The following is a 26,736-nucleotide window of genomic DNA, read 5'->3' on the forward strand; positions in this document are numbered from 1 at the left end:
GTTTCTGTTCTTCCTCTGCGGTGCAGGGCCGACATCCTACTCGCTGAGAATACGGTACCCGCGGCCTTGCTGCTTTGGGGAGGCGACACTCTGAAGATCGTAAGAGTTCGATGCGCGATCAAGAAAAGGCAGATGACTCCGAGCAGAAGCTACAGACCAATAAGAAATTGACACCGCCTGCCCACAAATATGTGTCCATGCAGCCCAGCTTGCTCTCAGAAGACTCAGATATAAGATACAGAAATTTACTTCACGGTTGCGATGATTTTCAAGGATGGTCGTCCTCTAATATCTAAAACCATTAACTGTTAAAGCAAAAAAAAAAAAAAAAAAAATGCATGAATATATATTTTTCTTTACTAAAATAAATTCCTTTTTTTAATTACATACAAGGCACAGTCCATACCATCGAGAAATATCGTGTGATAGAACTCTTTCAACCGAGTCTTTTTTCCAAGATCGTGGCTCCAAGTCTCCCTCCCCTTTGCATTAACCTGCAGTTTGCATCCATAAAATTCAATTATGTGTACTTCATAACTTCACATTCATTCCTATTATGCTTTATGCACTTTGACTTCAGCTCTGAGAGAGCTGCATATCTCTCCCTCTCAACCCCTATTGTTGCATAAATCAAGGCGAATTTCACGCATACAAACAGTGCAAAGTGTGCGTAACGAGCGCTTCAATTTAAGAGAAAGACTTTCGGTTTTATTTTTGGTTTTTCTCCTCTGTTTTCGCTGCGATGACTGTGAGAACAGGCAACAAATTCAATTTTTCATTTTGAGAGCAGTCAGATTGCCGGCTCTCGGTCCTGCCCACTCGGGGCGCCGCCATTCCAACAGTTTGGAAACACTAAAGTTGAATTACAATTGCAGTTTTTTCTGCCTCTCTGTTTGGCATTTTGTTTTGCTTCATTTTTGCCGTCGACTTGGTGTTAAGAGATTTTTATGTGCCTACATATTTGAAATGCTAAAATGATGTATGGCACCCTGGCCATACTAAAACTCTTTTCTGTTATTTTTTCTGGAACGTACAGACGTACGGGTATGCGTATGTGTGTGTGCACGTGTATGAGTATGTGTGCGGAGGAATGGAGGGATGAAGGGTGCTATAAAATGTCCATTAAGCTTTTCGAGCAAACCTGCTGAAATGCACTTTTCGCATTCTAAACTGCCAACAGGTTCACTTGATGATGGCTAAATGGAATGGAGTTGGTCTGAAGAGCTGCTCGCGGCTACTTGAACATTTGCAGGATGAGAGAAAGTGGACTTTATGGGGAATGAAAGAATAAAGCTCCACTCAAAACAATTGCGTAAATTGTCTGCATATTGCTCCCCTTTTTCGTCACGCCATTGCTCGCTGGCTAATAAAAATCTATTTATTTCGCTCTTGTAAATCACAATTATGCTGTCATCTATTAGTTATTAATATAGCTTTCCTTGGCCATTTATCACACACACACACTCGCATTCCTCTCGAAGATTAATGATTGGGAAAGTATCCCCATAATCAAGTGATTTAGGTCTGCTCTTTGGGTTTGCTTTCGTATTTTTTCCCCTGCTTCTACTTCGTCTTCAGCTCTTCGATTTCTTTGTGAGTGTGTTTTTCCCTTGTATCTTATGTTTTGCGGAAGTAGGAGGCTTGGAGGAGTGTCCTTCAGCAGACACAAAAACATCTTGATTTGTCAATATTTTATTTATTGCCCATTGTGTGTAATTAGAGCAGGCGTTTTATCGTTGATCCATGTTGTCCTCGATTTGGTCTGGGATTATTTTGTGGCCAAGGGCAAATTGTTGTGTGTCTGTGCCTTGGGAAAAGTTAATTTGAGTTACAGTCTTTGTTTGTGGCAGAGATATGTGCGTTTTGTTTGCATCTTTAACTGGAATATTATCAGATACCATTAGGCATGATAGAGGGTTGATAAAATTTCTGAGAAATGGTACGGAGTTCCACGAATTCGATAGGACGTAGTCTATTCAGTATGCTTTCATAAAGTATAATGCAAACATGGAAACCAAAGGACAACAAGATTTCTCATTATTTTTGTTTGCGAGTGAGTGGGCTCTTTTATCCCTTTAATATATGGATTTTATTTCTAATTAATATTAGTGGTTAATAAGCCAAGTGACAACTTGTTTTAACTGAGTAGCGAAGCGGCTATGACTCGGCGGTTCGAGGCAATTTCGACTAGCTCCACTCCACGCAAAGAAGTTGAGCCGAAGATCACGCGATGCAACGTCGCGACGGTCTCAATGCCAACACGGAATTCATCGCTGTGCATGTGAGAGCGTTACAGTTAGTTTCATACACTGGCAATAACAACACAATTATGAGCATGCTTCAGCGTTTATGTACACTGCTTGACATATGAATAGGGAAAGTGAGGATATGAATTAATATAATGAGTTAATGAATATAAAACATAAAGATGGGCAGCAAATTTCCCAACCCTGCAGTATTGCTTCAGAATCAATTTATCTTTCGTATAAGTTGTATCAACTAAAAGTGCGTTTTCGTATCAACGAAAACTTGGTCTGTCAGTTATATATTTCTTTTAACAACAGTCACACAAAAGACCACCAAATCGGCTGCGAGAGTCCAATAAAACAAGAGTCAAAAGAAAAACGCTATCTAGTGAATCGTTTGTGGGAAGAGCGACCCCGACCTTTGACCAGACAACCAAACAATACCCAGACGCATTCAGCTAGATGACCCCAATGGAAATAAAACGCATACTTTTTGCAACATTTGACTGGACTGGTGATGCTCGTACCATCCCCCTACCCCACGTAGTCCGGACCGGACCCCATTGTGGACCACTGAAACAATCGTGGCGCTTCAAAAGGACATTCGCTGCAAGTGTTGCGCGCTGCAAACCGGTGCGCTTTATCCTGGCCTGGACAATGTTCCCGACACCCTGCTCCTGCCTGCCGCCATGCACATAGTTGACGCATTTATTGTTTTATTTTGAATATCCTTTGACTAAGCTCGCTTCGTTTTTCCCCCCCTCGAATGGACATCTGGCATTGTTTTCTGGGCTGATTGTTTGCGGTCCGGGCTTTGGCTAACTTTGGGTCTTGCATCCCAAGTGTTATGCATAAATGTCTATAATTTAAACACGAGCATTATGCTTGCCTGTGTTATTCTCTACTTCTTATCTGCCCGATACCGACGCCGACTCTTCTTCCCAGCGGGAGAGGGCTACAATTCAATTGCGGGGGATAACGCACACTGAGACAGTAAGACAGTGAGACAATTGCATTTCTCTGGTACTCCCAAGTGTGCGGACCGAGTCCTCGTCTGCCTTGTAATGCAAGCCAACAAATTGACTTGGCTCTAAATTATACGACACTCAGTGGCGTAGCCAAAAGGGTTTGCTTTTCAGCTTGTTCGTTTCAGAAAGGAATTTATTTTATTTATAGAATGGGTCAGCGATTCACCGAATTAAGCGGAAGAAATGAAAATTGTATTTAAAACTAGAGGCAAGCTCACAGCACACTCGCTTCACTCATGCGCCAACCCCGACTCACTCGCTTCCCTTTCCCAATACTTTATTTTTTTATAAAAAAAGGATATGGTACATTTGTAATCATGGAATCAAGATAGATGAAATTTCTCTGTAAAATTAACTATCCAACGCAAGACCCCCTTTTGAATGTGAGTATTTCGCTCCACTGACTTTAGCTCTGTTTCTATTTCTATATAGTGAGTGAGTGGCCAAATATTTGAGTCTTGGTATGTGTGAAACAGTTGCACTCTCCCCTTGGCTGACACACACATGGAGATGGGGACTAATTTGGAAATCAGAATTGTCATATCAACAGATGGAACCCAGCAGGTACGGAGCACAGAGTACAGTTGAGATTGCTCCAGCTGCTGCCTGCTCATAGCGCCTCACGTTAATTGCATTGAATCGGGGCAGGTTGAACGCCTTCGTTTCGGATTTGCTCCATTCCCACAACCCCACTGCCATCGGTGGTGTAGGACCCTTGACTGAACTGTCTAATATGCTAATTACACTGCAGGCAACAATGCTGAGGGGGCTTTGGGTCCGCATCGACTCCATGGCACCATGGTTTCCCTCCTCTATGCCCCATACCCCATACCAGAAGTGTACTCTTATGTGTGGGACTGCAATGCGTTTGGGTCGTTCATTTTTGCAGGGGATTTGTGCAGATTGAGAGACGTACTCGTACTCGTACTCGTACTCGTACTCGTAGTCGTACTTGTATAGGATCGGTCTGCTGCCCTCTTGGCCCCTCTCTTGCTCTGGCTCCTCTGTCTGGGTCTAAGCCGCTTTAGTGAAGTGCCATTTATACGAGTTCAAGAGTGTGTGCCTCTATCTCCCGCTGTTGCCCCTCCCTCACTCTGCGTCTGTCTAATTAATTATACTTTTCAATTGTATCGCAAACAATGAGCATGACATTTGCCACTCCCTTCGCTTCGACCTCTGCCCTTCCTCCCTTCTGACGATGCCATCCTTCTGTTGCGCTTACCCATTTCAGTTAGCCGGTTTCGGAACTCTTATCTATGTGGCATACTTTTTGCCGCTTCTGCCTTTCGACACTCCAGCCGAAAGTTTCCAGCGACCCCAATTTGAATGCGTGTGTGTGTGTGTGTGTGTGTGGGTGTGTTTAAGAGCGGCGGAAGATGGAGGGAAATTTGCATGCGACGCAGATAAATGTTTGTCAGAGTCGCTTATCGCAATTTTCGTTTCCTTCACCACCACAAGGGAGTATAAAGAAGAAAACCCAAAGTCTCATTGTGAAATTAGTTAAAGTTTCTTTTCGAATAGATTAAGCACATTATATGAGAGTTTGTTTAGGTTGTTTAACTGCGAGTGGAAGCATGCCGATATTCTTTTTATTCTGGTGCATTCATAAGAGCTACCAATATATCCTCATTCACTCGGAAATTCCATAACTTATTGTCAGAACTTCATTTTTATATTATTAACAGAATTCTTAACCCTAAAATCTAGTTCGCCCACATACGCAACTAACTGTTGGTATCCATATTTAGTATCCATTTAAGTACAATAAACAAATGTTCACTGCATCGGGCATTTACCGCACATCTAAATTGGAGATCCCTGCCTCAATCAGCCATTGACGGGCACTTGATTCCCGCTGCCCCTTCATCTGCTGTAACCGAATGCGGTCAATTGTTTGTTATTCGGCAAATATATGTTTATGTCCAACGTCGGTATGATAAATGCAAATTTGATATGCAATACCGCAGCTGTCAATGATGGAATAATATTTTCTATCATTTTAAAATGCGGCCCCAAGCCAAACAAATTAATCGAATCGCCCGAAAATGGGCGTGCTATTCCGCGATAGCTGGAATAACCAAATGAATGCAAATGAAATTATACCATAATGTGTGTATTTTAACTACAAAATTAGTTTTTATAGTATTTTTTTTTTTTGTGAAATTTATATATGTGGAATAATTTCAGTTGATTGAGTTTTTATATGCGATACTCAAAAGGAGTATAGGGGTATATTAGATTTTCAAAAGCCGAGGCGATAGAGCAATGTCTGTCTGTCCATCCCGATTAGCATCTATGTAGATTTCAGAGACTGTAAGAGCAATGGAAACCAAATTTGGTGTCCACACTCCTGCGATATTCCACTGTTCTGACTTGTTTTTCTGTCTCTCTCTCACACATACTCTGTCGTTTAATGTTTGTTCCCTCTTGTGAAGGGAGCCATACTGGCTAAGTATCGGGTATATATGTGAAAGCAACTCACAACGTTTTCGCTCGTTTTAAAAAAATGTTCATTAATTTTTCAAATTTTCATTTGATTTATTTCGGTATTACAATGACGATTTTAAGCTCATACGAGTTTTATTGGCCAAGTCAAAGGTTCGTCCACTGTCTTCACTGTTAACCAGCCATCAAAGTGAAGATGCTCTGTCCTTGGAATGCGCACAATGTAGCATTTTAGCGAAAAAATATACGATTTCTATTAACGGTAGGACACTAAAATTATTGACTGAAACAAGTTAGTTAGTTTGCTACATGTACATTTTATTCAAACTATTTATCAATTATTATAGAAACTAAGCTTATAATAGTACTGGTCAAGTGAAAAGTGTATACGCTGGTTTTAAACACATAAAACAATCTAAGCAATTTCTTAAACGCCAAAACATATGAAAAAAAAGCCGTGAAACCGTGGAAAAGACATAAAGAATGTCTTATTACATATGTAAATGTAATTTCTTATGTTATCCGAATGCCCAAAAAAAAGAGCAATTCACAATTTATTGAAAAACTTCTATGTTCATTATGCATCTATGTTCGAGAAAAATATCACCTCGGCAGTGGGTCAATCTTAGGCCAATCGAACCCTTGTGGAACTGAGCATTTCCTTCGCAGCAGCTGAGACTTAATTCATTTTATTAAAACCGATTCGCTCCTCCTTTGGGACTTTGGGGGAAGCCAAATCCAAAGACAAAGAACCAACCAAAAATAAAGGGAGAGAACCATAAGCCAAAGGAACACAAATGCAAATGAAATCGTGCGTAAAATGCGAACAAAGGAAAATCGTTTGTCGTTCCATCTCTCGTCGCAGAGCAAAAAATATTGCAAAATACATGAGAGTCAATACGTAACATATAGATACGACGAGTATGTATGTATGTACATACGAGTATATGAATATGGAAATTGATGTATGAGAAAATTGCAAAGGACACGCAAAGCATTTTGTTCTGCCAGATTGAATGATTGAGGATGGGTAGCAAATTGAGAAATTCGAATTGGGATTCTGATTCTGATTCTGATTGAAGGCTGGGTGAATGGCTGGTGAGTGGCCTGGGGAACCCTAACAAAATGGGCTTTGATTTCTGCACAAGGCAGAGCAGTACAATTGAGCAGTAATAAAATTTCGACGGCTTTTTGCAACCTGATGGTCTTCTTGCCTGGCAGCTACTTTCAGCATTCAGAACTGGCGCTTTTTCAGCTACTTTGCATAACTAATTGTTGCTGGCAGTGGCAGGAGCCTAAGTGGCAGGAGCCGCAGCACAAGAATTTCCTCATCAAATTACATATGTTCAATTTCGAAATATTATTGCCTGATTTGCATATTGGCTTAAAGGAAAACATTCTAAATCAGCTTTCTGAATAATTTCAGGTGTGCTCAAAGTTATTTATCTTGATTATTTATTCCTATTTATTTATTCCTTATTTATTTATGCCTAAGTAGTTTTTGTTTAATGTGCATTACCAAATGCTGAAAAATGTCATAACAATTGGTAAGAATTCTATATTCTGCATTATAAAAAAACACACGCGTCTTCAAGCTTCTTAGATCAACAAGCACATTAACAGAATCCACAACTAAAAGAACTTGTTCTTCACCAACTTCTTCAATTTTCAGTAATTTCATCAAGGAAAACATTCTCCCAGCATACAGCGAATTTATCTCTTTTCCACTTGTCTGTTTTATTTTTAAGGAGCAGGAATTTTAATTAAAATTCGCGACTTCAATTTGCAGAATGTTTTCTTCCGCAAGGTCTTTATGTTTTGGAAGCAAACAGTCGCTATTTTTTTTGGCAAATTGTCACATAATTTTTCAAGTGTAATTTAAAATGCATTTTTAAGTAAATGATGTGCGGCATTTTAATTAGCTCTTCCCCAAGCAAAACTAATTCAATTTGCACTAGCGGTAGAGCAAGAGAGAGGACAACTACCAGGGGAAGAGAAGTCCTAACACAGAAATTGGCTGCATTTTCCTTTTTTTTTTTTTGAATACTGAGAACTTCAAAGACAAGTCAAGATGGTTGGTTTCTTGGCTGGTTGAAACGACTTAACGACTTCTGCCGCCTGGCATACAAATTAGTTTTTTTCCGGAACGAATGCTGGCGAGAGAGACTGAAAGCGATGTTGGGTAAGGAAAATTTCGCTGCAAAGTTTTTTTGGTTAACCGAAAAAATTAAAACATCATCATTTGGTGCACTCAGCCAAAAAGTCAACTCTACTCGAACTTGACGCGGAGTCAAGTCAAGTCAAGTCAACTCAACTCATCCCGACTCGACTCGACTGAATTCGGTTGAAGTCCCTGGGTGTGATGTATGTTGAATTTCAATTTCGGTGGCCTGTCACGCAGGGGCCGTACCCGTGGCCGTGGCCGTGTCGGTGGTTCATACATATGAAAAACATTAAGCATACGCACGGTTGCACAATTTTAAATGGCACGCGCAACAAGCCGCCAACAAATTTCTGCCTCCGAGTAAAATCAAACCGAGTTAAGAATTTTTCTTTATCTTTTCTGTTTGACTAACCAGCCGTGTACCCTGTGAGTCGGCAGAGGGAGTGGCGGATTAGTTAGATTCTTGACATCTCTGGCCCCTAGTGAGTTCCCTGGTGTGTCTCCGTCTTCTTTGGCTAAAAGTTTTCCCCAGAGAGACTGCGACGTAGACTGTGTCTCATGTGACGTTAGCTTTCAAACATGGAAAACATTTGTGGCTTCTTGCTGTTGCTTTTGGTGTTTGTGTTTCTGTTTCCAGGCTGTTCAGGTGATTCGCAAATAATCAAGAAACTTTTCGTATTAATTTGAGACGAGTTTTTCTTTTTGTGTCCCGAGTTGTTGCCTCTTATTGACCTCAATTTATGCAGACCACGTTGGCTTCTGGTCTCGACTAGGAAACTAAGAATTTGTCCAGGATTTGCTGGTGAATATTGCTTGTGGTTTGACAACAAAACCCTGTAGGAAGAGGAGGTGGGAGCCCATTGTGTCAATTAAAATTTGGTTTTGTCGCCAAGCTGAAAAATAAAATATTTTCAAAATTGAGATGACACCTTCTCTCAATTTGTATTTATTTTTGCTTCTACCCTTAGGATAGAATTAGAATACAAATAAAAATATAAAATATCATTAAGAACCATATTCTGGTTGTTAAATACGGTATATTTATCTGCTGTCAGAGCCCACAATATGTTCTCCGGTACGCATTGAGAATAGTGGAGATATTCCTCGTTACACTTCGTCGGGGACTGACCTGTGTTCGTGTAATGCATAGGAGCGTAATTTAACGTAACCAGCTCGTAAGCTTCTTTACAGCACTTTTAATCAATAAAGTTCTCGTTATAGTATCCATGTGGTATCAGGTTTGACTGGATTCCGGGCCAAATGCACTTCCCGATCAGTTGGGGATGCGCTTGGGATTTGAGCCCCAAATATAAATGCAATCAATTTCTACTTTCTGATAATATAAGTCGAAGTCCTAGTCGAAGCAATGGTAGCCGAGCCCCCCTCGCCCAAAGGTGAAGCATTTGAAGCTCTCTCCCGCTTCGGCACTGCTGGCATTCCAGTCGGCAGAGCTCGCTGCGGGATAGGATATAGGATATAGGCTCCGGCTTAGTGACGGAGGCGCTTGTTCTCATCGGGCATACACTGGAGGGGACTTCAAGCGCTGAGTCCATTGATTTGGAAATTTATGTTAGCCGAGAAATTACCCAGGAATTCGTTGCCTCGACTGGAGTACGTCGGATCGCCTAAAAGCACTCTCATGAATCGGGCCCTGTCGGCTTCGGCCTCCTCGGCGCTTGGATGTGCTCTCAGAGTCCTCGTCAGGCGTAAAGCCAAACTAGTTTTTTGATCCGCCGCAGGTGATAAGAGAGGTGTTTGGAGAAGTAAAACATCCAAAAAGTATTTATATTTCACTCTCATAGTATGTAGACTACAATGTGGTACAGTTTGCAGGCAAACAACAACCAATAATAATCTATTATCTTTGGAATATTGGCTAATATTGGGCTGCATAACCCAACAGCAGTTGCGCTGAAGATCTGAAAGGTGGTTGGTGGTTTTTTTAATGCTGAAAATACATATGTACGTTCTATGCTTTCGACTTATTCATATTAGTTTTTTTTATTATTTGAGCTCCTTCAATCGAAAATTATGAAAATGCATTCATTTGGGTTCTTTGCACGACTATGACTATCCGATTACGCTCACATTCATTTAATGGCCTAAGATCTTAACAATGTATATTTTTTGATGATAAGAATTTATCTGAATTCTGAAAGACGATTTATCCAAGTCACATTCAATGCTTACAACTAGGGGATGTTCTTAATTAAATAAATATAAAATGAACTAGTTGCAACGTTGCGTGTCGCGGCATTATTCGGTACTCATCCGTTTATCTTTATCTTTAAAATTTGGAATGTCAGAGATGTTCGTCGTTTGTTGAGGCGGAACGGGGCTGGTGGGAGACTACCCGCGTATCGGGACGGAAGAACAGACGGAGAGACAGACACACAGACAAGAATATATAGCTGAAATCGCATCATTCATCCACATATACCACAAAACTAATATATCTTTAAACTCTTCGAGTACTGGGTATAACAATCCTAGCAAGCATTGCTAGCAATCCTAGCATATCAAATCACTTTCTATCTAAATATTTTAACACCAAGTATTTTTACACATTTTTGTAACACGAAAACTTCCTGACATTCTGCCTCGATTTCTTCAGTACTGCATAGCGATTCGGTTGATCGAAATATAGAAAACATTCACAACTGCAGGACCTGCAGCAGCTCAAAAGGATCAGAGGGTTTTCCGATCCTCACTAATCTGTTCATCGTTTTTACTTGATGGTGAGTTTAAGCCCAGCTACTACGTATCCCCCACTTATATAAAGCGCTATAGAGACTTCTGTAAGCAGTTAATAAAAAGGAGAATCTTTAGTGTCTTTAGATAGGTTCTTGGGGGTGCTCTTAAAAAGCTAAACTATAAATGAAATCCATATGTACATAATTAGTGAAGATTAAGATATATTTGTAACCGTCCCTTAAACTATCATAGTAAACCCATTTTGCTGCCACATTTCTGATCTATCTAATTATGCTCTTTGAAGTTGCAGGAAAAGTGGTCTAAGCCATAAATCAAAAAGCTGACGATCAACTCAGTTCGCGTTAGTATTCATATTTTGTATTTCTCGACTATGCTATAAATAATCCTTATTTACTTTTATACAGCTCATATCGACACATATACATATACAATCATGAGTTCGCGACTGCTGATGGCCCGGTCAGTGGTGAAGAGCGTGAGCCATGACCTGATCGGCCGTCTGGTTTTGAACCAGCGGCATCTTGCATCGATCGCCTGTGCCGACGCCCATAAAGGAGGAAAAGGACTCGTCCTAGGGCTGTACGAGAAGGAGGCGGACAGGGGGCCACGTCTGACGCCAGCTGGCGAGAAGATCGACGACCGTCTGAACGGCAAACTGAATGAGCTGATATGCGAGACCAAGATCAGTGGTCGCCTGGGGCGCGGCAAGGTTTTCAACAACATCGACGAAGAGTTCCAGTCGGTGTGCGTGGTGGGCGTTGGTATAGAAGGCATAGGCTTCAATGAACTGGAGATGCTCGACGAGGGCATGGAGAATGTCCGCGTAGCCGCAGGCGTGGGTGCCAGGTCGTTGCAAGAAATCGAATGTATTGAGGTCCATGTGGATAACATGGACTACCCGGAGCAGGCGGCCGAGGGCTCAACCCTGGCCATTTGGCGCTTCGAGGAGAATCTGTCCAAAAAGTTACGCTCGATCCAGCCCAAACTGGAGTTATTTGATTCGACCGATACTGACTCTTGGACGAGAGGCCTCTTCAAGGCGGAGGCGCAGAACCTCTCACGCAGAATCAGCGAGGCTCCGGCCAACTGCATGACACCCACCGCTGTGGCACAGGTTGGTGTGGATATGCTCTGCCCGTGCGGCATCACCGTGGAGGTGCGCACCATGGAGTGGATCGAGCAGCAGCGGCTGCACTCCTTCCTGATGGTTGCCAAGGGGAGCTGCGAGCCTCCTGTCGTACTAGAGCTCGCCTACTGCGGCACCTCGCCCGAGGACAAGCCAATCTTGCTGGTGGGCCAGGGCTTAACCTTTAATTCGGGCGGAATCAATCTGCGTCCATGCAAGGGCATGGCTGAGTTTCGTGGCGATGTAAATGGAGCTGCTTCCATCCTGGCGGCCATGCGAGCGGCTGCTGGATTGTCACTTCCCATCAACATAACGGCTGTCCTTCCCCTCTGCGAGAATATGCCCTCTGGCATGGCTGTCAAGCCAGGAGACGTGGTCACCCTCCTAAATGCCAAGACCATGGCAATTCGAAATATGGACCGCGCTGGCGTAGTGGTCATTGCGGATCCCATGATCTATGGCCAGCAGACATACAAGCCGCGACTGGTTGTAGACATCGGATCGATGTGCAAGGGCATCAAGAAGGCCGTGGGCGGCGGTGCAACGGGTATCTGGTCTAATTCGCACTTCGTCTGGAAGCAGTTCCAGAAGGCTGGGTCACTCACCGGAGATCGGCTGTGGAGATTCCCGCTGTGGGACTTCTACAAGCGCCGGGTGGCAAATCACAGAAGTTTTGATCTCTCCAACGATGGTGATGGGCTTGCCTCGTCTTGTCTGGCGGCTGCAGTGCTCCACGAGCTGGTCCCCTGCTCCGATTGGGCTCATCTGGACACGTTTGGCACAGGGCTAATGTCGACGTACGGCCTGATACCGTATCTCCGAGCGGGCCAAATGACAGGACGCCCCACTAGAACTTTGGTGCAGTTTCTATACCAGTTGGCGTGTCCCGGCGAGTAGGTCGGTTCAGCTCTTGATTGGATGTATATTTGTTTTTTAGATTGTTTCTATATTTTACCCGAATCGACTTATTCTGTCTGATACGACAGAGCAGACAAGTACAGAGTACACAGTGAATGTATTGCAGTATCTAATGCAACAGACAAACAAACATACCATAGAAAAATCGATGTAAAAGTAAATTATTAGTTTTTGACCTAGCACAAATTTGATGCCATTGTTTTAACTTGGTTTACTTATAATATTTTTTAATTTGGAATTTTGTGGTATTTTTTGTTAGTTTTAGTATATCTTGGTATTTTGTTTGCCAATAAATACTACATATACTGCCATAGAATGTAGAAGAAAAAATGAAATATAAAAAGAAAGAGTAGGATTGTAGGTGTATGTCCTTGAAGGACATGTGATGTATCATATGAAAGCTATTGAATCGTACAATTTTTATTTTAAAACTTAAAACAGTTACGGTCCCTGTTTTCAATGGAATAACGCTTAAAGCAAAAATTTAAAGTTTCCTCTTTTTCATTTTCTTTTGGTATTATACCACTAGGAAGAAGATATATATATTTATATATTAATTAATATTTATGCAAAAATTAGAATAAACAGCAATTTTAAACAATTCTATCGAAAAATCAGTTCATGCACATATCTGTCAAATATTAACTACGAGTACGCTACTTCTGTTCTAATATTAATATTAAAAAAATTAATATAATATAAAATATTAATGTAGAGTATTCGTTTGTCCCCTTTCCACTGACATATGTACATTTATTTGATTAGCGTTTTAGAATATTTTATTTGTTTTTTCCGCACATGTTTTTTTATTCCGCTACATCTTTCGTTCTCTTCTCCAACCGTTGCCAGCCGCTATATCACGTTGCCTTCCGTTAGAGAGCGCACACTGCACGATGAAGAGTGTATGATAGAGGGAATGAATAGATTAAACTTTGCTTCGTCAACTAGAACTTTGAACCATACTGTACAAACTTGACCATTAAATCCAAAGAATTTGTAATAAATTCCATTCGAATTTTGATCAAGTTAGCTAGTAACACTAAAAATATCAGCAGAGCAACGCAATTTAGGAAGAAGTAAATTATATAGTTAACAAACTCTAAAAAAATATAACATAAGCTAAACATAAGCATTTAAAAATAAAATACATTCAGTCAGAAAGTATAAAATACAAAAAACACAATAACAAAGATCGGTTCACTGTACTGCACTTTGTGCTGCGATGGATAAGTTAATCATATAGCTTGAAGGCAAAAACGTATGTGAACTCCTTGTGGCTAGCGCATTACCATAAAGTAGAAACACTGTAGCGTTAGGAATCTGTAATATGTATGCATGTATATACATATGTATCAATGTATTTAAAAAAAAAAACTAAACTAATCACGTGGAAGGAGGTCGCGTAGCCACTGAAAATTGAATTGCTTATACGGGCTATAATAATGATGGCTATAATAATATACGAACTGATCGTGATTCTGCAATCTGTTAGATATGGTCGCTCTTTATGGTTCTGCGTTTTTTTGGTATCTTCAAACTACCGGGTATACAAATAAAAACTGCACGACAACCGAAGAATATTGCAAATAGAAATTGGCGTTTACAAATAGTCCGTCAGTATCCATACCTCCAACCAATTCAAATACATTTCTCTTTATCGATTTCAATGCATTTTCATTGATATTCCTGTTTTTTGAAGGGTTCCCTTGTCCGTTTCCCAGGACGTGTGTTCTTAAATCTGGAATTCATCCATGGTGGTTCGGTATCTCAATCAAAATCAATTAACGCACCCAACGTTAAGCTACCGATTGTTGCCATTTCATTTCCTCTCAGAGATACACGAGGTCTCCAATTCACCAGATGGCCTTCCCCCACTCCTGAGCTACCCTGGAAAGCATTTCCCCACTCCTGTTCCTACCTCCCTGGATAGCATGTCATATGTTGCCCCAGGCAACAAATGCGCAAAGCATCAACTCTTCCAAATGAAGCCAGAATGCGCCACGAAACAAAAAAAGGGTCTCCCCAAACAAGGGGCGCCAGGGGTCCGGGAAGAGTCCCCAAATTGGGCGAGACAAAGGGAGGAGGGTGGCAAACGGATGGGTGGGGAAAGCCCTTTTGTCAACATAAATGAAATGCGCCCACAATTTCAAGTTTGGCGACGGCGCGTCCTCGCTCTCGCTCGCTCTTCATTCTCTCTCTTGCTCAATTCTAAAAGTATAAAATGAATGAAAAGCGAAAAGTACAATAACAACAACGGCAGCAATGAAGAGTGGTTAAGAGGGTGGTGCGGGGCACTCAGTGGTTGGAGCTGGGATTGGGGTTTTCCGGGGCTGGGAAAGCAGCGAGTTGTTCCGTGCTCCAAACATACAAAAGAAATGACATTCGAGTGCAGTGCAGTGCAAAAAATGACATAAGAATGCATTAAAAGCGCGCGTCAACGTTGACTGACTATGCGGCAGGGACAGGATCGGGAAAGGGTCTGAGACTGGGACTGGGGACAGGACCAAGGGCAGGGACCAGAATACAGACAGCCCGACAAGGACAGCATGGCCAGAAACCCCGAGAAAAAGCTTTTCCAACAATGCAACAGACGAGACGGCGTCAAGTCGACTTCCACATCACAAGCTAGCCTCCCCCAGAGGAGACACCTCCATCTGTAGGTCCATCTCCATCTCTATCGCCCCTGGAAGACCGAGAGGCGAAAGACGAAAAAAATGCTCGCACAAAATGACAAACAGTCATACTGATTGAATAATGGTCGTAAATCGCATTGCTGACATTACTCTACGTACGGCGGAGGTGGAGGCGGCTAGGGGATGGTGCCTCATGGGTGTGAGGCAGTGGACCTGGACCCACCCCAGTGATAGCGACGGTGTAGAGCCATTGGGTTCAAGTTTTTCGTTGTTTACCATCTCGAACGGAGCGGAGCCAGTCGTCATCCAGCGTGACAGCAATCGCATTTAAAGTGTTTGGCTTTCCCTCTCTATCGGCCTGGAACTATCCATGGCAGTCCTGCACGTCTATCTCCCTCTAGAATTTTTAAAGTGTCCACCAAAACTGCGTTGACGGTTTGCTTTTCACTTTTCCGTTTGAGGATAGGTTGGTGCAAAGTTTTGATGTTTTTTTTTAGCTTCTGGGATTTATACCGAGCTTGTTGCCCCAGCTCGCAAATGGATTAGAGCCGTGAGATGGTTGACAGGATTTTTTCCCCAGAAAGGGTTTGCAGGGCTGGAACAGTTGATGTTAAATTGATTGGTGCCAATAGGATTTGGCAGGGACACCATCTCCATCAGGAATTGGTGTCGCCCGAAGTGAACATGATCGGAGAAACCTTGTCCAATTTGAGGAATTTGCCGCTATAACAGGGGAGAAGTCTATTGAGAGTTCCAGAGACCAGGGCACCTGCATAGTATCGGTCATAGTGCGGGAAGTCTCTAATATTCTACACAAAGATGGGATACGTTTTCGTAATTGATCGCATTTAAATAATAGACCGGACTTAATGCGTAAAACTAAAATAAATTTGACAGATACACAGTCTTCGTTTATAGAAATTTCCATATTTAAGTACAACTTCCCACCGAATTCCACCCCCATTAGGATTTCATTGCCACCCCTAAAACCATCCCATAGCTTCATCCGTCCCTATTTATCCATCTCCACTTCTAAACTACTTGCCATAACCTTTACTTTACGTTCGAGCAATTTAATTTTAGCATTTATAATGGTCACAAACCATTAGCACCCACACCATCACAGTTTGCTTACAGCACCCTCTTTTAAATGCCATCCCCTTTTCCTCAAATTAAAATGCATTCTGTGCACAAGCACACTCGCACTATACGCCCTTCCAGGACATTACAATTTGTCTATGTGCTCGTATGTCTTTATAAGAATAGACGTCATTTCCCTCCTCCCGTTGATCAATAGATGGCACCCTCCGAGTTTCCCTGCAAGGAAGACAAATCAATAGCCGCAAATTTTGACATTTGTCCAACGACTTTGCAGCACTTCTTTGCGTTGCTTAACGCAAGAGCGGACAGACATTTGCAGTTTTATTAGAGCCCAACTTCCACCCCCAGCCCTCTGGATGAACGGAATTAATACATTTGATATTGGAGCCCCCCAGCGGAAACTGCGAGCATGACGAAGTCGAATGTTGCACATAATTCCTGCGACAGTATTACAGACGCGTGCCTCTAAAACTGGGGTGCTCTACCCCTTGTGGAGTTTCGGCAAGGGTGGGCTAAGAAAGTTAAATCCTAACGACGACAACCAATTGATTTATCCGGCCCTTGCAGGCGGGGGTGGCTGATGGATGGTCTTTGATATTTATTTGGCAAATATTTGCTGCGGCCAGGTTCCCCTCCATGTGGCATTGTTTCAAGAATCGGATATTGCCTCTGTCCGCTCGGGTTTCCTCAACGCTCGAATCTCTCTTCCCCGCTCCCAATCATGACTTAATTGCCCGCGGCAGCGTTTAAAACATTTACTTTATTAATACATTTTTTATGTGCCATGCTCCTGCCGTTGCCAAAGTCTTCATCTGTCGTATCGTTTATATCAATTTGTTGTTTACACCAACCGCTTTTCCGGCCTTCTTTCATATTTTTTCAGTGGCTTTATGATTGCTCTTTCGTAATCGAATTTTGTTTGCTTTAAGCCGCTTTGTGTGGCTCAGGCGAAATGTGAGCAAAGTTTACGGCTGGCTGGAAAGTCATCTAAAAAGCGGCGGCTCCGAATTCCAAAAGGATTAACGCTTGTTTGCCAAATATTTGCGGCCTGAATTTCGTGTTACACAAGCTAAGTGATGAAAAGGAAAAGAAATCGCACAGTGGTGTGAAATTTTTGGTAATTACGTTGACAACTAGATTTGATAGATCGGAAAACTATCTGAAGGGATATTATCCAGATATTGAGATGTTTATAAGAATTATTGATGGAAGGAACTCAACCAGAAATCTCTGCTTATTTATAATTCCTCTTGTCTTAATGAATGGATCCTTTTTTCAAACCGTTGGCACACTGTTCCCTTAAACACTTTTTGAATATCTCAAGCCCTCCTGGCAACCTTCATTCCATGTTCCTTGGTTTTTAAAAAAAGGTCTTATCACTTTCTTATCATTTATCTTTATTATGACCTAAGACCCTCAACAAACACGGCTTCATTTACTTTTCAACAACAACAAAATAATAAAATAAATAAAGAGAAGCAAAGAAAAGAAAAGAAAAGAAGAGAGAAGCCGAAAACCTCGATGAAAGGCGACTTCCGTGTGCGTAGCCTTTTCCTTCCTCCCTGCTTTGCCATTGTCACTCGAACTTTATATTTGGTTGGGGAAAAAGTCTGAAAAGAAAAGGAGAGCAGAACCTCAGAATGGAGAATCATCCGAAACAAGTTTGTTATTTAGCTTTAGCACCTATCGCCCCTTCACTTTGGGGTATTTACGGTGGAAAAAATCGGATAGGAAGTAGCATAAACGACTTTTGAAGGCAAACACTTCAAAACAGAAAGGCGCAGAGAAAAACTCGTTGTCCCTTTATGAGCAGTCCGATGCTGCTCGGCAGCTCCATCTTTGCTAATTGATTGCCATTAGATGGTTGATTCTATCCTCGCTTTAAGGACCCCCACTCGAATCGAACACATACCAAAGGCAAACAGTTCCCATCAAAAAGGCGGGGAGCAGAGGTCAGAGAAGCAAACAAACCACGAGAGCTACGACTCAATGGCATATAAAAAAGCGATTTTAGGGCTGCTGTCTTTGAGCTGGCTTTGACAAAAGGCCTTCATCCCTTGACCTCATCCATTCGTACCCATCCGTACCCCGTTTTCGCAGATGCCTTTCCACAGAATCTGCTCCTTGGGCCTATGCAAACATATTGAACTTCCGCTTGTGTGGACGGCTTGGACATTGCGTTTTGCACAGACTTTCGAACGGTGGATACTCGTAGTAGTGGAGCGGAGTGGAGTGGAACGGTCGCCATTGTTTGCACTATTTACTGAGGGCAGGCGAAATATTTATTATGCCATCAAACAAAAGCCATGCCATCCACTCAATGAGCTTCTCTATTCTCGGGAAGGACCTTCACACAAAGGTCCTGGCTGCATCCTTTAATCATAGTCTGATTCTTGCCGTGAGTCCGTTAACTTTGCTGAGTGGAAAAGATGTTCGAATAGAATTAAATTGATCAATTCTGCAAATAAAAGTAGTCCTGTGTAAAGAAAATAATAAAATTAAAACTGTTCAATGTCTACTGTTGTACCACACGAACTGAACGTTTCAGTAGGGTATTGGAGCTTCACATCCCATCAAATAAACATCGCCTTCGATCTGCACCGACCCAGCCTCAACTTGAGACAAGAGAATAAATACATTTCGAGTGGACTCTTCTTGGTCTAGTTCGTATTTCAAATAGACTGCAGCTGCTTTAATATCTTCAGTGGGGCTATGCCTGTGCTTTGGGCAAAACATTAAAGGTTGACAAATATTTAAAATATTTCTTTATTGTTATTAAAAAACAAAAAAAGTGTGTGTTTCCTCTTCTCTTGCGCTGTTATTAACTGGGGTCTTTGTAATCCAGCATTATATGGGATGTTGGCCATTAGACGTAATTCAATATTCCATTCAAGAACGAAGGAGCCAGCGCACAATGGCTGGGGCAAGTTTGGAAGGCGGACAAAGGCCAACACGAGGCTGCCGATGGACGTCGGCCAGACAATTAGGGCTGCTCCAACATTTGCCAAAGGGATGCGAATTCCAGGCCCCTTATTTCGCTTTCGTTTTTGAGCGTAACTTGAACTCATTTTGGTCCTTTATTCGCCCCTGTGCCGACATAATGGCCACGTTATGGGATATTAACTTTTGACAAGCATATTTTGTGGACATTTCTTTTTTTTGCTGTCCAATCGGGCCACTAATAGGCTGGTTTTTTGGATAATCAATCAATACAAGGAAATTTAATGACTTCTTCATGGTGGTCTAGAGTAAAATTTGCTTGCGCATTCAATAACAGAATGCCACTGGATCATCAATCCTTTTCATCTGAAAAGAAATAACACGAATTTAGGACACATTTGTGGCTTTTCCATCAGATTCCACCTGCAGCTGCTCCCAAATCATACCGAAATACAAGCAAACCGAAATGACAGACACTCGTAAGCCCCACAAATGCACAAAAACGCACAGTCTCGATACTCTTCCAGAGAGTATTGTAAATAAGGCTAGGAGTTTGTTACTATATTCTCTTACTAAAGCCCCGACTGCGAATTCCATTTTCGAGTTAAACGATATTCGACACATGGAAGATGCCAAGAATATCGGCAAAATATTAAACACAATAGAATAGTTCGATTCCAAAGGGTAGTTCCAGCCTCGAACTGCAAAATCAAAGCCATTATTTCTAGTCCTCTTTTTGTGTCAATGTGAAAATTTTAATGCACAAATTGCATAAATTAAGCACCAAAGACACAAAAACAATCGGAGCGCGTATAATACAAATGAATTCGATTTGTGAAACAATAAAGCTCAATGACAAGGCTGCCACTGCGGCCGCTGATGGCCAATTATGATGCTGGTTTTGATCACGATGATGATGATGATGAGGACAGCGAGGATGTCAAACGAAATAACATCACGTATACGTATGCGCGACGCTGTGCAGTCAATGCAAACTACTCGTATTTATTTGCCTACTGCGAACGTGACAAATAATGCACCGAATTTTCATTCAGTTTCATTTTCATTGCCACATTCATTTGGAGTGTGGCAACGGAAGGAGTTGATTTCCACGCATAATACCTCACGTATCTCAATGCGGAAGTTGGCTTCCCACTTGCACCACGATAAACTTTGTCCCATAATCCCCATAGAGACAATGACTGTCTCGAAAGTTGCTTCCATGACATGTATGTAAGTGGCGAAATAGACTCGAGTATATTTATTTTATTGTACTCCAGAAACAGAAACTCGGCAAACTGGTGATGAGAGTTGCCAAATTATTGTCATTAGTTTTCTGAATGAGCGAGGATGAGCTTGTTGGGTCAGAATGGCCCAAAGAGATGTCTGTTTCCTGTTTCTTGTGGCCTTAGCCAGTTAATTAGACAATTTCCCAATGGCTTGGGACGGCCTGCTACGCCTGCTTCTCTAGTGGGTTTTTCGGGGTAAAGTTTTCCCGTCTAATGTCAAACATCAACAACTGGCGATGGAGGTGATTTCTGTTTCTACTTTTATGAGGCTTTAATGAACATCTATGGAACCCCACTTCTGGCTGTTGGTAGGCTTTGTGAGGTTCGGAAATTGCGAAATTTAAAGAGGCAAAACTTAAGAAAGCAAAATCTTAGATCAATTCTGACTTCACTGACTCGTACATCCGAAAGCTTTTCTCATTAACTTCTTTCCGTTAGAAAAATTCACTAAACAAAAACGTAAGCCTCGCTCGTCAGGTTTTTACTGTCAACACAATTTCCCGCTTATCCGCCAGAATGACATGCGAAAGGATGCACAGTGTCCTGTCATTTCATGGCTGTCTGAACTTGAAAGTGGTTCCGATTCGCTCTCTCTCTCTCTCCGTCTCTATCCCTTTATTTGTGGAAGTCTACGCACAGTTTAATTTTAATTTGGAGTTATGAAAAGAGCAAGAGTGCGTTCAAATTGATTTGCACGCCTCCGTGGCCCCGAGCTGCAGGCTCAGGGCCGTTAATCACTTCGTTAATTAATTGGTAAATTGTGTTTGTAGCGTAAATTATGTCACCGTCGTGCGGCAGCAACAACCAGAAGCAACAAAAAGAAAATAACAAAAAAAGCAGGCTTTTATATGAGTGTGTTAATACGTAATGAAATAAAAGATTAAATGGGATTTGATGTGACTGATTTTACAAGGGGTTTTGTGGGTTCAAATGGGGGATTATCAAGATTCATTTTTATTTGCTACTCATTTTGCGAAAACCATTTACTTTGACTCAATTAATCCACTACAGTAGTAGGTACTTGTACAATCAAGCCAATTGACGCGACATAGAACCGTTATAGAGTCATAGAGTATTGCTTTTCTTTATTTAGCTACTACTCGATTATTCAACTCAGATATTAAATATATGTTGTTCTCTACAATATGTATGTTCTCTAAAGGATCCCAAGGACAGGAACAGTTTCTGTGACAAGGGGAATTATGTCTTCAATCAGCCTGTCTACCCATTTGTCACGCACTCAAGGAGCCCAGCTATCAATTACCTTCGTTTTCAGGCATGTTTTTGTGCTATCCAGAAAGATTGGCAACAGAAAGATTTCCACTATCGTTTGCGAAGGGACCCGCCTGGATGGTTGGCAATCAATGCTTAACAAATATTTTTCTTACATGCCTCATACGTACGAGGAGGAGACAGACAACAAAGGCTCCCCTCAGTATATTGGTCAAACGGCAATTTTCCTCAATTAACTGCAATTATTAGGCAAAGCAATAGACTGAGGGAGAGCGGAGATGGGTACTCAGAGAGTCTGCCTGTTTCACTTGACTGCACTTAATTAGTCATTGGCAAATGATGCTGCAATACTCAATAAATGATGGACTGATTGTACTGCGCTCAAGGACAGATCTCCAATTAAAAGTGTCGCCTATTCGCGCAATTAAATTTCAATTAAAGTGAATCTGTTTTTGGACAAAAGCCGCACCCACCACTCGCTTTTCGGAGTGGGAGCTGGGCGTGGCTGGAGCAGAGGGAGTAGGCCACGGAAGCGTCACAATTACATAAGTAAACAGGCACTTTCAGGCTTCTAGCTCTCGGAACAATGTGTTACAATTTAGCATCGCCTTTGAGCTACGTCCTCTCAGGCTCGCATCCTCGTGCCACGCCCGTGGGCGTAATAAACACTTGACCCATAAAACTCACAAGTGTGTAAACCCCATTTCCCCTCTTCTGAGCTCTCCTCACGTGCTTCCCCGAGTGCAATGAAGTCCAAGTGAAGTGCGCACGTGTGTGTGGGAGTATTTGGACAAGAGGAATGGGAATGGGGGTTGGATGTTGGCGAAGGAGCTTGGACTATGCTAATATGGCCATTTGTTTTGGTCTGCTTCTGCAGACGACGATGATGGGAGTTGTCGGAGTAGTAGGATGTAGGTCCTCTGTGACTAGCGATGAGCTTGGGAGCCCAGCTACTTGCTTTGTAGTTTGTGCACCTCATTTTAAGCGTACGCTTAACTTTGCCATTTTGCAATTAAAATACTGAATCCAAACGAGTTTCTCGCCATTCCCGCTTCTGCAACCAATCTCGAACGGAACGTCGTGTAAAATGTTTTCTCATTTATTTTCAATTTCATTAAACTTTGTGCCTGGCCATTTGCCATTTGCCCGATGTCACCGTCACCGAGCAGGCACCGGCCAATGTGCAGTGGGCACCGTTGCAATTGCAAGCAGCAAAACAAAACTTATAATTGGTTTCAGTGCTTATTTATGCCGCATTTCTTTCAAAACGAATACCCTTTACCTCCAAAGAATGGACCAATCGGATATGTCCAGCGATTCGCAAACATGCACCATAAGCAGCTCAGCCAATTCTAGGTTGAATGTGAGTTTGCAGAGGTAGGGATCCAGGGTACTCCTTGATATAAAAGCACCCCTCAAATAATATCAAATCCTAGCAAGTGTATTCAGTATTCATCGTTGGCCCTACCCAACATTGTTTCATTCTCTCCGTCGACCCACTAAATGCAATTACAGCATAAATCTCTGTCATTAGACTTTGTTTGTTGGGCCGCAGCCTTCGGAGCTTACCTAACACCCCGTCCAGGTGTAGAGTTGAGGTCAACAGCGACTCTAGTAAGTCCTCCACCCGAGCGATGTGGTAACTGCGGCATACGCAGCGTATGAGTTATGTTTACTTACGCCCTGTACAAAAGTTGCACACAATGCACAATTTTTAATAAAAAAAAGTACCGACAATAATTTAAGAGCTAAGCGTAGTACAATGGCAAGCGGCTTGAGAGGACGGGAACAAAACCGCAAAGGATTTGCGCTTTTTAGAATTTCACGCACGATCCCTTCCTAAAACATGTCACTCGATGTTTTATTAACTCAACGCTGGCTCCGTCTCTGTCTGTGGGCCACTCGAAACATGGCACGAAATCTCAGCTGTCAATACTTGCGGATATTAATCAGAGAAGCCCCACAGGCAGCTAGGAATAAGAGTATGCATAGCATTACGGGCATGGATGTGTATTAAACTCATGGGAGGCATATTAAAAAGGGAAAGAAGTGTCCCAGTCCTAGCAGAATCCACACACACTCGCGCACAGAGAGAACACATCAGTCCCATCACGACCAGACGACAATGGAAGAAGAATGCTTTATTGACAGGTGTCGATTAAGAATTTAGCATTTTTTTTTTTGTCTTGCGCAGTACATATAAAAAATTTATTACACGCACGAAAACACCCAAACGTGTCACATTTGCCCCAGCAGGCAGCAGGGACCCCTCGGATTGGCACTTGGAAGTGCGCTTATGTCGTGACATGTAAAATAAATCAACCATAGCGTACCCCGCATTTCAGACGCAGCTGAAAATCGAAAGAATCGCTGAAAAGTTCTTGCGGTTTTGTCGCCTGGAGAGAAAAGCAGCTGGAGTCCGCATACTCGTGTTTGGTAATAGATGAGTCCTTGGTGACGCTTAAATATAACAGCGATTGAACTTTCATTGGAGGTCCTTTTTAGAATTTAGCCAGATATTATTAGACTACAACAGGTAATCATAGCGATATATTTTTTTCATTTTAAAGGATTTCTAAGTTCCTAAGTTCAGATAATACTTAGTGTATCACTCTGCAAAAAATAAAACAATGATATTTGAATAGATTTGTTGGAGCTTCTGCAATCATAAGGCTGTGGGTGTGGTTACAAGTTTTGGTTGCTTTAGTTTAATTTCGTTATTTAGATGGGATGATTTTCTTGCTTACTTGTTTTTTGTTTGGTCCGTGGCTGTGCCAAGAAATAAGTGCAAGCATGTAATGTTGGTATACTCAAACATTTTGCATACTTACCTTAGTTTAATCCAAAATGTAACTACATTTCTGTACTTTGTGTAACTTCATAAAAATGAAAATTTACAGCGTATATCCTTTATGCTCATATGCTTACCAGCAGCAACAACAACAACAATCGTTTCTGAAGCAACAAGGAACTGCGATAAACGTGGCTCTGCTCGTTTCCCTTTTCCCTTCATTGCATCAACTTTTGTGGCTTCTGTTCCTGGGATGGGGATGCTGATGGGATGCTGGCTGGCACTCGTAACATCTCATAGGGGCAGGGCCTGGTGCTGGGGCTGGGGCTGGGGCTGAGCCATGCTACCCAGTGCAAACTTTGTTGCATCACAATGCCAAGAGCGGCAGAAGGGTTGAAGTTGAAGCTGAATGCTGATTAGGTGTTGAGCGATTACGTGAAATGTTTACGCATTTGCTGAAATGGGCTAAGCGAGGTGCCGGCGAAACTGGCTAAGAAGCTTGTGTACGTTCCCTTCTAGGAGTATGAAGTTCATGCATCCCAACATTTCTCGATTAGATACGAAAAGTGGAAAATTATTTCAACAATTCAAATGTAGTCAATGAAGGGAATTTCGATATGAAAGATCGTCCCATCGAAAAGAAAATAAAGTAAATAAGTTAATATTATTCATAATATTTTACTTCATAAAGATTATATGAAATATAATACAGAAAGTTTCTACTTATTTCACGTTCCCCTTGAACTTAGTTCGGGTGTGATTTTTATTAAAACTTAATTAAAGTATTTCTCAGTAGTTCGGCAAACGAAAACGAAGCGAAGAAGTGCAGAATCAAAGAGATTTATTTACCAAGCGTAAATTTATTTTCATTTCCCCCACTTAATGACTTTATGCTGGCGGAGGCACCATTTTCCATCCTGACTCAGGCAACGGAGAAGACATAACATATGTCGCCTCCCCCTCCCGAGCACTTCTCAAGGTCTCCTCTCACGTTTGCTATTCAATCTGCTGCATACAGCAACAAAAGCTCCTTGGGGCTGTCTCTTAAATAAAGGTGCCAAGACTTCACTTTCTCCCAACAAAAAACAACGAAAAACTGGAAGAAAGCTCCACATAGTCGTACAACTGGAGGGTATAAACAGGGACACGGAAGGAGCAGGCAGGCAACTTCTTGACTTGCTCCGTTTCAGGAGCAGGAGCAGGAGCAGCAACAACAAGTTGTATAATTTCCCCTTCTTTACATTACAATTTTGTTCAAGTTTCGTTAAATGCATTTTCTCGCTACCCTTTTACATCCTCCATCCGCCTTGCTTCCTGCCTGCAAACGAAACAGAACCAACAAGTTCGTATAAATATCTTTAGCCCCCGACGCGAGGCACGTATGAGGCGAAAGATACTTAAGAAGCATGTAATGCGACTACTGTACTACCCAAAGCCCTCATTCGCGCACATTCTTACTATGGCCCTAGCCCTAGCCATCTCCATCATTCTCTCGAGCACCCCACTCTGGCTCTGGCAAATGCAATTTTCACCTCGCATTGTCTGCTGCGTGCTGTGTAATTATTTTCCCTCCCACTCGACTGCCACTGCCACTACACAAAATTGCAGAAGAAACATTTTGGGCTGCTCGCTTCTTCGATTTGTGTGCGAGTGTTGCCTATCGCATTGGGTTTATTCTTAATTAATTTGCCTAGAGTCGGAAATAAAGTAAACATGAAATGAACTTCAGTGTGTTTCGGATTCCGAGAATAATTCACTTTCGAGCATCTCAGAGCTTTGTTGTAAGGAAAAAAAGACGCAAATGATATTGGAATAGCATAATCCCTTTATGTTCTCATTGCCTTTTTATTGTGGGTGCACGAAAATTATAAATCTTAAAGAATTTGAACACAGAATCGATAAGATATATCGCGGTAACTTTTTTTTACGTATTTGAGATTATTATTTTCTGTTTTTTCGGATTTAGGTTTCCAATATGTAAATATTGTAAAGTTAAAATGAACGCTTTAGCTTTTGTTATCATTTAATAATCGGCTTCATTGATTTTATTTCAGAAATTGTAATTGCGGTTGATTTCTTGCTGTAATTCCTCAGCAATCTGGGCCAA

General features: G+C 41.9%; 1 protein-coding gene and 2 long non-coding RNA genes across 4 annotated transcripts; all 3 read left to right on the forward strand.

The window, feature by feature from the left end:
- The first annotated feature begins 7,774 nt into the window (after positions 1-7,774).
- Positions 7,775-9,182, forward strand: LOC26532412 (uncharacterized). The gene is made up of 3 exons (XR_004469494.1): positions 7,775-8,083; positions 8,299-9,047; positions 9,105-9,182. It is a non-coding gene; the product is annotated as an uncharacterized lncRNA (long non-coding RNA).
- A 1,219-nt stretch (positions 9,183-10,401) lies between these two features.
- Positions 10,402-12,831, forward strand: LOC6902682 (cytosol aminopeptidase-like). Of its 2 annotated transcripts, none has more exons than XM_033380344.1 (3): positions 10,402-10,621; positions 10,888-10,938; positions 11,003-12,831. In XM_033380344.1, the coding sequence occupies exon 3, from the start codon at positions 11,032-11,034 to the stop codon at positions 12,619-12,621; it is 1,590 nt and encodes a 529-aa protein (XP_033236235.1). In that variant the 5' UTR covers positions 10,402-10,621; positions 10,888-10,938; positions 11,003-11,031; the 3' UTR covers positions 12,622-12,831. The 2 variants fall into 2 exon arrangements, with proteins under 2 accessions (XP_033236235.1, XP_002133198.2); XM_002133162.3 differs by having other exon boundaries at positions 10,403-10,621; positions 10,882-10,938.
- Positions 12,832-21,505: 8,674 nt separating this feature from the next.
- LOC117184080 (uncharacterized) lies at positions 21,506-22,283 on the forward strand. Its single transcript, XR_004469277.1, has 2 exons — positions 21,506-21,622; positions 21,699-22,283. It is a non-coding gene; the product is annotated as an uncharacterized lncRNA (long non-coding RNA).
- Positions 22,284-26,736: the final 4,453 nt, after the last annotated feature.

The sequence above is a fragment of the Drosophila pseudoobscura genome, chromosome 4 (genome assembly GCF_009870125.1).
Source record: "Drosophila pseudoobscura strain MV-25-SWS-2005 chromosome 4, UCI_Dpse_MV25, whole genome shotgun sequence".
Taxonomy (NCBI): domain Eukaryota; kingdom Metazoa; phylum Arthropoda; class Insecta; order Diptera; family Drosophilidae; genus Drosophila; species Drosophila pseudoobscura.

Bases quoted from the DNA above. Each gene is read 5' to 3' on its own strand.
- LOC6902682 (XM_033380344.1), top strand. From the start codon at position 11,032: ATGAGTTCGCGACTGCTGATGGCCCGGTCAGTGGTGAAGAGCGTGAGC.